Below are 11,320 nucleotides of genomic sequence, written 5' to 3'. Positions count from 1 at the left end.
CTTTCTTTTGATATGTAGCTCAGGTCGTGACTAACGGTAGCTAGTTCATGTGGGTCATCATCGCTGTAGCGACTGTTAGCTGTTAGCACGGCAGCTAGCTGCCGTTGCAGAGATCATTTATTTATCACTCATTTCCGATTGTGAAACAGAAGGCAATACATACACATGCTTGTGTAGGTGAGGATTACTCTGCACATTGTGCATTTGCAGAGACACAACTACGAAGCAAATGTATGAGATCTTTAGACTTGCCGTCCATCCTACAGCATATAGCTCTCCGCCAGTCCGTCATGGCGTTCATACGATTCCAGCGGCTGCGACGTGGAGTCGTGCCGTCACGTCGCAAAGAGGCCCGTCAAGAGTTCGTAGTCACCTTCAGAGCTGTATCTCAGGTGAACAGGGTGAACAGGACGGTGGTTTGAGAGAGTATTCTGATGGCGACGGGGTTCAGCATGGCATTGGGCGCGTTTCAAGTGACAGGACACTTACTCCGGTCATAGCACAAATAAAGAATCGGTTTCAAAGTTCTTATGCTTTTTTCAATTGTACGTGAGACTTCCGTGTCTCTTCTGCACAGCGCTCCATGGAAATGTCACCACTTTATCATGGTAAAACACACTCATTCAAAGTAGACCGAATAAAAATTAACTATCAAAACGCGTCGTGAAGCTCAGCTTCCACTGTTCCAACAGTCACCACGCCTGGTTGGTTTGAGATAACCCGTTAATTCACGACCATGTACATGTGAGAGATATGCTGGCTGCTATACACGCTAAACAGTCTGATTAATTACATGGAGTCTGCGTGACGAGATCATGCGTGCTCTATACACGCTATAAAACGTAGGGATTATTGTACATGAGTCTGGTGCGATGATCATGCGGTCTATACACGCTACGAAGTAGGCGATTATTTACATGGAGTGTGGATGGAGCATTGGGATAATGCGTGGAACCTCTGTCACACGCTAAAAGTAGGGGCTATATTACATGGAGTCTGTAGGAAATATGCTCGGCTCTACTACACGCTCAAAGGCTGATTATTTACATGCGAGTCTGGTGTTTTGGTGCATGGTGGTAGATAGGTGTGTATTAGTACCTGTAGAGTGATGTAATAGTGTGTAATGTGTAGCCTATATCATGTGTAGCTGATTGTATAAAGTATATAGTGTGTATGTAGCCCTCACGAGTATGATGTAGAATAGTGTGTAATGTGTAGTATATAAGGTAGCTACAATGTGTAGTGTGTAGCTGTGGAGAATATATAGTAGTACTATTAGTACCTATCAGATGTGCTATATAGTGTGTCATAGTGTAGTACTAATGCTATAGTATGTAGAATATAGTGTGTATTCGTGCCTGTACGATGTGTATATAGTGTTGTAATTGTAGTGAGATATGTGAATAGTGTGTAGGTGTGGTAGCTCTATAGGTGTATTAGCGTACCTATAGATGTGTATTATAGTGTGTCATGTGTAGCTTATATCAATGACTCTAGTATGTAGATAGTAGAGTGTGTATTAGCTACCTGTCAGATGGTCATATCGTGTGTAGTAGTCTAATGCCGTCAGTTCGTATAGTGTGTAGTATATAGTGTGCTCTTAGTCACCATGTAGCTGTGCGATATAGATGTAATGTGTAATGTGCCCCTAGTATAATAATGTGTAGTGCTGGAGTATAGAGTGTGTATTAGTACCTATGAGAGGCCCCTGTATTGAGCCAGGTAGAGGCTCCCAGCCAGACGTTCTCTCCTGAGGTGTCGCTGTAGCGACAGACCACGGCTGACACGTTGGCTGTCCGTGACTGAATCGCCGCGCGAGCGCTCGCGCTCTCCACATGAACAGGACCGACTCCCTGCTGACCAGCAAGACCTGACCCAGAAACAGAGACCAGAAGCCGACAGATGACCAGACCAGAGACCAGATCAGAGACCAGACCAAGAGACCAGACGAGAGACCAGCATCAGAGACCAGACCAGAAGACAGATCAGCGACCAGAACCAGAGACCAGATTCAGAAGCCCAGACAAGAGACCAGACCCGACCAGACCCAGAGACCAGAGACGAGACCAGAGACAGAGACGAGCACCATGCAGACCAGACGCGCAGAGACAGAGGCCAGATGACCAGACCCGAACCAGATCAGAGCCCAGCACCAGACCAGAGACCAGACCAGCATGACAGACCCAGACCAGATCAGAGACCACGACCAGACGCGAGCCTACCAGACCAGAGCACCAGATCAGAGACCTAGTCAGCAGTACCAGACAGAGACCAGCACCCGAGAGACCAGAGACCGTGGCGACAGGCTATCAGATCTTCTTCTCTGCCATACTGCTAACAGCCATCATCATCCTGTTCGTGTCATGATACAGAGCCTGACGTGTTTGTCCAATGCTCAGCCCGTTCGATGTCCTACAGCTGCCTGAACCATGGCACCCTCACAGTTAGCTAGTGGAGCAACACGAACGAGACTGACACTGGGCCCGTTAAACGTGCAGCTTGCTTGGATTTACTCCGTGGAAACCACATTGATAGAGCATTATCCAGAGTCCCATCTTAAGCAACTGAGTACAGCGATAATAGACAACATTACGCAGGCAGCACCAGCGTCGCTGACTCTAAAACCCATAACCAACTTGATAAATTGGCAGTGAAGACCGGCCGCATTTCTTACATAACACTATAATTGCTGTCGCAAACTAGCATTTATGTCAGTATATGCACCTAACCATTTTCGATCCTAGATTTTTCTACCACACTAGCTGAAATTATGTCTGACGTGGTGATTTTGCTATAATGACGCGTGCAGATATGAGTGTGGTTATAACCCGCCTTAGACAGCTCGAGCCCCGCCGGGACACTGTTTCGCCTCTTCTGTCCACTTTATATCTGACTTCAGCTTAGTTGTGTATGTCTGCTGTTACCCCAAAGTTTAAGCAATATGTTTCTATTCTATAGACGCTAAACCTGCTCTCGCATTGACTACATCTTAACCTATCAGCTCAATCTCTGAAATTCATAATGCAGTGCTTCTACTCTCCATTACCCTGACCATGAGCATCCTTTTAGTCAAACGTACCTCACTGACACACACCTACCAGAGCAGCTCGCTGGCGCTTTAAACACAACTCTGCTCAAGATGGAAGAAATTGTGACTACTTCGCGAAGAGAGCTGAGCAGTTTTGTGGCTGGAGAATACCGGTTCCGTACTGACGCTCGAATATTTTGTACGCTCTGAAAGGATGTATCAGGACGCCTCGATAGCTTTTTTCTCACATCTTAGTAGACTCGGCTGGCCAAATAAATCATTTTGAATCTAAACTTACTTCTCCAGAGCCGTGGTTCTCAACTTTTTCAATATGTTCCCTTTTTGAATTCTTTAAGCCCAGTACCCCCTGACCAGCGCTAATCATTTGGTAGAAAACGTCTCTATAAGAGGAACAGTACTGTGGCTGTCAGCGATATATTCACTAAATAACAGCTTGGACCCTGAAACACACATTTAATGCTGACGAAGAAGAGACAAAACTGTAAAAAATAGACAAAACCTTGGAAAAGATGGTAGAAATAATTTATAATTTAATTTATATAATTTATACTGTTTATTGATCCCCAGTGGGGAAATTACAATTTACACTCTGTTAGAATCACTACACAAGAGAAGGAAGTAAGGCAACAACAGGTCGAAATAGTATCAAGAACTTCAAAAACACTGACATGTCTTCGAAAAAGCGAGAAACTTGTAAAAAGTAGAAGGAATGAAGGAAGATTGTCCAAAGAAGGAGACACAATGTCACATTTTTGGTAGGAGTCTCTATAAGAGGAACAGATGTTCTGGACAACAGCCTTGTTACTATTAAACATTTAGTTAGATATCTCAGGTACCCCCTGCAGTCCTCCAGAGTACCACTAGGGGACACGTACCCCCTGCAGTCCTCCAGAGTACCACTAGGGGGACCGTACCCCCTGCAGTCCTCCAGAGTACCACTAGGGGGACAAGTACCCCCTGCAGTCCTCCAGAGTACCCCTAGGGGACAAGTACCCCCTGCAGTCCTCCAGAGTACCCCTAGGGGGACAAGTACCCCTGCAGTCCCTCCAGAGTACCACTAGGGGACAAGTACCCCCTGCAGTCCCCAGAGTACCACTAGGGGGACAAGTACCCCCTGCAGTCCTCCAGAGTACCACTAGGGGGACACGTACCCCTGCAGTCCTCCAGAGTACCCCTAGGGGACACGTACCCCCTGCAGTCCTCCAGAGTACCCCTAGGGGGACACGTACCCCCTGCAGTCCTCCAGAGTACCACTAGGGGGACAAGTACCCCCTGCAGTCCTCCAGAGTACCACTAGTGGGACAAGTACCCCCTGCAGTCCTCCAGAGTACCCTAGGGGCGTCAGAGCAGACGAGAGCAGTCTTAAACACACCACACACGGCAGGAACATCTGATCAGATTATTTTACCATAATCAGAGCATCCTAAAGATGGTCAGAAGGGGGGGAATCGGGCTAAAATCGGCCTAATTATCCTGCCGTGTGAACCAGGCTTTATTGACACCTATGTCTTCCTACAGATGGCGTTGGGGACCTCGCCCTGCGGCAGCTGCCAGCCTTGCTTCCACCTTCAACTTACAAAGATGGCCGTGGCCGCGGTGCGACAGTGGTCGCCACACCACTCAGGAATGCAGCTTGGCCTTCATCGACCATACGCCTGTAAGTCCTCAAGCACATCTAAAGGGAAACTTTATTCATTTTATCAACATATCTGAGCTCAAGAATGTGTGCACGCACATATGCATATCCAGGTTTGTTTGACTATACTTTTGGGGACAGGCATCAAATATAGCGCGAGAAATAGGCGTTCTACAAGCTCACAACGCGTTGGTCTCTATCAAAGCATCCAGCAGTGCCACAGGCTGATTACCTCGGTACCACACCGCACTGATCAGTCATGTGTTCTAAAACAGGCACCAACAAAGTACTGAGTGCTGAAATTAACATATTCATCAGAAGGTTGACACGTTTGTATTTTAACCCATTAAATCTACAAAGCATTTGCAGCCCACCTATCGGACCACCTGGCTGCCTATCAGCCAGATAACAGTCAGATAGGTGACAGATAGTCAGATAGTCAGATAGGTGACAGATAGTCAGATAGTCAGATAGTCAGATAGTCAGATAGGTGACAGATAGTCAGATAGTCAGATAGTCAGATAGTCAGATAGGTGACAGATAGTCAGATAGTCAGATAGGTGACAGATAGTCAGATAGTCAGATAGGTGACAGATAGTCAGATAGTCAGATAGGTGACAGATAGTCAGATAGGTGACAGATAGTCAGATAGTCAGATAGGTGACATATAGTCAGATAGGTGACATATAGTCAGATAGTCAGATAGTCAGATAGTCAGATAGGTGACAGATAGTCAGATAGTCAGATAGTCAGATAGTCAGATAGTCAGATAGGTGACAGATAGTCAGATAGGTGACAGATAGTCAGATAGGTGGGCTGCACACATTTTCTGAGCATGTTTATTGTAATGATAGATCATCAATCGATTTATGGCTTTTTAGGTCAATTGAGGTCTGAATCCTTTTTAAAATAGTTTTCTGTAATGTGAGCTATATGCCATAACCATCAAGACTTAAAGGTTTGGAATATTTCGTTATGTGCAATGAAATGTAGACTATTACAGTTCAACTTTTTGAATTAGAGATGCACTGAATCTTTTCCAAATTGTAGAGCTAACTAGACTTTATCATAAAACAATCATTTCTCTAGTGAGGACCAGGAAAATGGTCTTCACAATGTCTATATTTTAATTCTACTGTAGCAGTCGGTAGACGTTTGGTCCTTACTCACTCACTCTCTCACTTGCTCTCTTGTATTCTGTCTTTTTTAGCCTGGAATAAACATGGTGGAGTACCTCCATGAGGCCAAGGCATGCAAACCGTACCCCCACATCCTGACGCTGGGAAATGGTCAGAGCACATTTCAGGCCTTCGTCATAATAGCTGGACAGGCCCTGGAACAACAAGCGCTGCTTCAGGCCGTTGATGTCTGCTTCAAGGCCTTCTTTGTCTTTGACATTAAATACCCGAAGCAGTGTGAACATGTGTGGGAATTCATACAGACTGTAATATATGAAATGGTCAAGTTTATTCAAAGTAGAATACTTGCTTGCAAGTAGAGCTAATGGCTCTTAATAACAGCTTTTTAATGGAATTTGAGTTTCTTGACTTTGTTCCCTATAGACCTGTTGACTGTTGAATGTTCAGCCAGTTCAGTCATAACTGTTGTTTTGCTCTGAATGTTTTCTACCTGAGTGATATGAACTGCACCAGTTCCACGATATTGTTGATATTAATTAATGTAATATAATAAGTTGTGTGTGTGTGTGTGTGTGTGTGTGTGTGTGTGTCTGTCTGTGTCTCTGTGTGTGTGTGTGTGTGTGTGTGTGTGTGTGTGTGTGTGTGTGTGTACCTTGACGTGGTCATAGGGACAGAGTACTTCAGGGTGATCCTCCACATCAAAGCGAGGGTCAAACTGGAGGCGGAGCCTGAAGCCTGGCGCCACTTCTATCCGGTAGGAACAGTCGGAGCTTTTTGGGTACGGAGACGGGAAGTCTACGCTGCTCAGAACACCGGAGCGTTCCCTGAACACACCGTCACTGCACTCCACTGGACCAAAACACACACACACACACACACACACACACACACACACACACACAGCATGTGGTGAGCCTCCTCCACACAGAGACATGCAGACAATGTCAATATTTACCACCAATTATCATCAGCTATCAGTCACACAGAGGCTAGAGTCCAGATACTGAACACACACACACACACACACACACAGGGACACACACACACAGACACACACACACACACACACACAGACACAAACACACACACACACACACACACACACACACACAGACACACACACACACACACACACAGACACAAACACACACACACACACACACACACACACACACACACACACACACACACACAGACACACACACACAGACACACACACACACAGACACAAACACACACACACACACACACACAGACACACACACACAGAGACACACAGAGACACACACACACAGACACACACACACACACACAAACACACACACACACAGAGACACACACACACACAGACACACACACACACACACAGACACACACAAACACACAGACACAGACACACACACCCCCCGATGGATCTATTAGGAGCTGTAAAGTGAGAGTGAAGATGGAGATGGAGCATCATGTGACGTGGCGGTCTGATGAACGTCAGGATGATTAACGCTCCAGAGTCAGGAGACATCTTGTCTTTAGGTAAACCGGCCATGTGTTGGCTGCTCATTTAGACATTCTATTATTATTATTATTATTATTATTATTATTATTTAGACATTTTAGTCACTCATGTGTCAGCTGTAGCGTAAACGTCCTCCTCATTAATCTGATAAATGAGAAGTGGACCGTGGGAACCACAGACTCAGAGTGTGGTTGTGTGTGTGTGTGTGTGTGTGTGTGTGTGTGTGTGTGTGTGTGTGTGTGTGTGTGTGTGGGGTGGTGTTGCTGTGACTTGTTGGCAGCCGGCAGTAATCAGGATCAGCTCAGCTGGAATTCTAATCTGACCTGAGACTGACAGAGTAAGCTGCAGCACACGGTCCCACACGGTCCCAGGGTCTCAGGGTCTCAGGGTCTCAGGGTCTCAGAGTCTCAGGGTCTCAGAGTCTCAGGGTCTCAGGGTCTCAGAGTCTCAGGGTCTCAGGGTCTCAGGGTCTCAGAGTCTCAGAGTCTCAGGGTCTCAGAGTCTCAGAGTCTCAGGGTCTCAGGGTCTCAGGGTCTCAGGGTCTCAGGGTCTCAGGGTCTCAGAGTCTCAGGGTCTCAGGGTCTCAGAGTCTCAGAGTCTCAGGGTCTCAGGGTCTCAGGGTCTCAGGGTCTCAGGGTCTCAGGGTCTCAGAGTCTCAGGGTCTCAGGGTCTCAGAGTCTCAGGGTCTCAGGGTCTCAGGGTCTCAGGGTCTCAGAGTCTCAGGGTCTCAGGGTCTCAGGGTCTCAGGGTCTCAGGGTCTCAGAGTCTCAGGGAGTCACAACAACGCTACAGGTCAACTCGCGTCCACTTCAACATCTCACAACATCATCTACTAACACCCAACCTCCATCACGGGGGTCAGCCAGCATCCAGACAGCCTAGCTCCTATGGAGACTCTGAGTCTACTAAGCCATCAGCTCCCGTTAGCATCCCATTGACTACCATTCATTCTGTCGTCACTTTGACAGAGAATAACTTTACATCTGAAGAGTTTAAAGACTCTATTTGTCTATTGTTTATTTCTAAAGAAACACGACAATGTATAAAAGGCTCCATTACCTTGTAGCTCACGTTATGGCTCCGTAGCAGACGTTTTTATAAAAATAGACTAACGAGACCACGAGACTTACTGTCACTGAGTCCCATTGGCTCTAATGGACGTTGCAGTCCAGCTTCAAGATGGGCATCTGTAAGCCTTGATCGGTACTTGCTTTTGGTAAAGTTCATTGTTGAGAACAATTTCTCACACATATGTACTTCCAAAAAGGCCCAGTACATGACTGAAAGCTCTGGACAGCTCTGGGAATGATGGAAGCAGCTCTCTCAGAAACCTTTTCCCTGTGCCTCTCTGAATTTAGCTTTTAGTTCACTGTTGCAATGCAAGTCAATAACAGCTGAGAAGGGGTCCCGACCAAGCACGTTTACTTATAGCGCTAAAGGAGACTTTTAGCGTCAATAAGAACGACAAAGGCACCTGACCAAGCGTCCAGATTTTACGAGATGGGTTTGAGAACGTGTTGGAAAGCTGTGCCCTGTTCCACCAAAGATCTGCATGCAGAGAAATGACAGCGGTTGGCTGCAGACAGTTTTGTGGAGAAAGCCTTCACACTCTCACAGGCTGTTGACCAGGGCCTGCAGCTTTAGGTTCAGGAGGTTTAGTTCTTGTGTTATGTCCACAAGGAATGCCAAATCCATTATCCATTTTGGATTATCAAGCTCTGGAATATCCAGCCTGCCATTTTCCATGAATCTCTTCACTCAGTGAAGTACAGCACGTCACCGTACGATGCCTCAGTTTCCTCCAGAAAGGCCCGGAACTGGCGGTGTTGTAACCCTCTGGACCTGGTATAGTTAACACGTTTCAGGACGACAGACATCACATCTTCATAATTCAAGCATTAGCCACACAGTTGATGTTGATGTATAATGCAGTGTAGAGCAGTAGCTGGACCAGCATCTCCTTCCTCTAACTTTCTCTGTACCAGCGCTACTGGTCCGTTTTTCTTGCCTGTCATGGACGGTTCTCCATCAGTGGTAACGCCCACCAGTCTGTTCCACGCATAGACAGAATATATAATGGAGCAGCAGGTCCCGTGTCTCTGGACGGAGACCAGTGAAGTCTCTTTCCGGGTGATGGCTGAGCGTTACTGAGCAGCCTCCAACTGAGCTTGAAGACGTAGATGTGACGTGAGCAACCTGTCTGAAAGTTGGAAGTCTTCTGGTAGCTGTGCCAAGAGAAATCTCAATCATTCCCAATCTAGCAGAGACGGAGAGGGAGAGCAGGAGAAAACCTTGCCGAAATATTTAGTTCCGATGCTTTTCACGGACTCTATGGCAGGGGTCTCAAACTTCCGGCCCGCGACTTGATGTCAAAATAATAATGTAATTCGGCCCTTGAGGGTATTTTTTAGAACAACACGAAGACGAGGAGGAGGAGGGAAAGTATGTCGCTTTCAAAACCTAAGAGAAGGTGGATAGCGAGCGTAGACAGTTTCTAGAAAGTTGTTGGGTTTGTTGGACGTTTTTGCTGCTTTTAAGTCACTTTTTAGACGTTTTAGCGCTTCATTAACCCTTACATAAAGCCTAACTCTCGCCAAAATGCAACCTAAGGTCTTTTTGTGAATGGACCCGAGTCAAACTTTCATTTAAAAGCATATTTAGGACAGAATCACCACTTTTAAGATTTACCGTATTCTAGTTTTTGGGGTGAAATGGTCTTCTGAATGGGAGAGCTAGGGACACTTTGATGCTAGCCTCAAAATAGCTATTTTTAAACCACTAAGAAGGTTCGACACAACATGAGACTTTGCTCCCAGTATCACCAGGAGCTCTACACCTTAACTCCACCGGTGACCAAGATATACTATAACCAGGAGCTCTACACCTTAACTCCACCGGTGACCAAGATATACTATAACCAGGAGCTCTACACCTTAACCAAAGCACTGAGATCATTGTTAGGAACACGTGCACAGGGGCGGCCTCCAGCTCAGCCAATCAGAGCGTTGGCCCCACGTTGGCTGAGTCCTTCACAGCGGCGCGGGGTTTGAGTCCGACCTGCTGCCCTCTGCTGCGTGTCCCCCCCCCCCCTCCCCTTTCCTGTCTATCCAGCGTCACATGAAGGCAAAGCCCCCAAATAATCTGAGAAACACGGCGCTGTGCAGGGCCTGACTCCACGAACAGCCCAGGTTAAAGGTGATGACATCACAGCCTCACCTGTGCAGGTGTGGTTGTCCGAGTGCAGCAGGTAACCATAGCGACAGGAGCCTCACCTGTGCAGGTGCGGTTGTCCGAGTGCAGCAGGTAACCATAGCGACAGGAGCAGTAGTATCCTCCGATGAAGTTGTGACAGAAATGATCGCAGACGAGTTCTTCATCGCTCCGCTCACTGCACTCATCCACATCTGAGAGACAGACAGGTAGACAGGCAGACAGACAGACAGAGAGGTAGACAGACAGGTAGAGAGACAGGTAGACAGGCAGAGAGGTAGACAGGTAGACACAGACAGATAGGTAGACAGACAGGTAGACAGGTAGAGAGACAGGTAGAGAGAGAGGTAGAGAGACAGACAGGTAGACAGGCAGAGAGACAGACAGGTAGAGAGACAGGTAGACAGACAGGTAGAGAGACAGACAGGTAGACATACAGGTAGACAGGCAGAGAGACAGACAGGTAGACAGACAGGTAGACAGACAGGCAGACAGGTAGACACACAGACAGAGAGACAGGAAGACAGAGAGACAGGAAGACAGACAGGTAGACTGTAAATATTACACAAAATACATGTAAACCCTAATAGATCCATTAGAGTATGAGAAACTGATTAATTGATTAATTAGTTGAAGATTAGGGAGAAGGAGTGATGTCATAGTGATGGAGGTAGTTCCTAATAGTTAGGAACAGATGTTTGGTTACCATAGCTACAACTATGGAGTCTGGACTGCTGGAATGACATCCGTGTTAACTGTTCTGCTAAAGGGGG

The 11,320-nt window shown here is 46.7% G+C and overlaps 1 protein-coding gene across 1 annotated transcript in view; it reads right to left on the bottom strand.

Annotated features, from left to right (window-relative positions):
* Nucleotides 1–6,425: 6,425 nt before the first annotated feature.
* Nucleotides 6,426–11,320, bottom strand: part of LOC118495131 (mannan-binding lectin serine protease 1-like) — a gene marked incomplete at its 3' end in the record, with an annotated part of 16,517 nt that continues 11,622 nt past the window's right edge. Inside the window, exons 6-7 of the mRNA XM_036001661.1 lie at nt 10,610–10,741; nt 6,426–6,673 (exon numbers count right to left, since the gene is read on the bottom strand). Coding sequence (XP_035857554.1) covers nt 6,426–6,673; nt 10,610–10,741 — 380 coding nt within the window. The remainder of the gene's footprint in view (nt 6,674–10,609; nt 10,742–11,320) is intronic.

The sequence above is a fragment of the Sander lucioperca genome, chromosome 5 (assembly GCF_008315115.2).
Source record: "Sander lucioperca isolate FBNREF2018 chromosome 5, SLUC_FBN_1.2, whole genome shotgun sequence".
Classification (NCBI taxonomy): Eukaryota; Metazoa; Chordata; class Actinopteri; order Perciformes; family Percidae; genus Sander; species Sander lucioperca.
The sequence above is the reverse complement of the archived record's forward strand: the minus strand, read 5'-3'. Positions and strand labels throughout refer to the sequence as shown.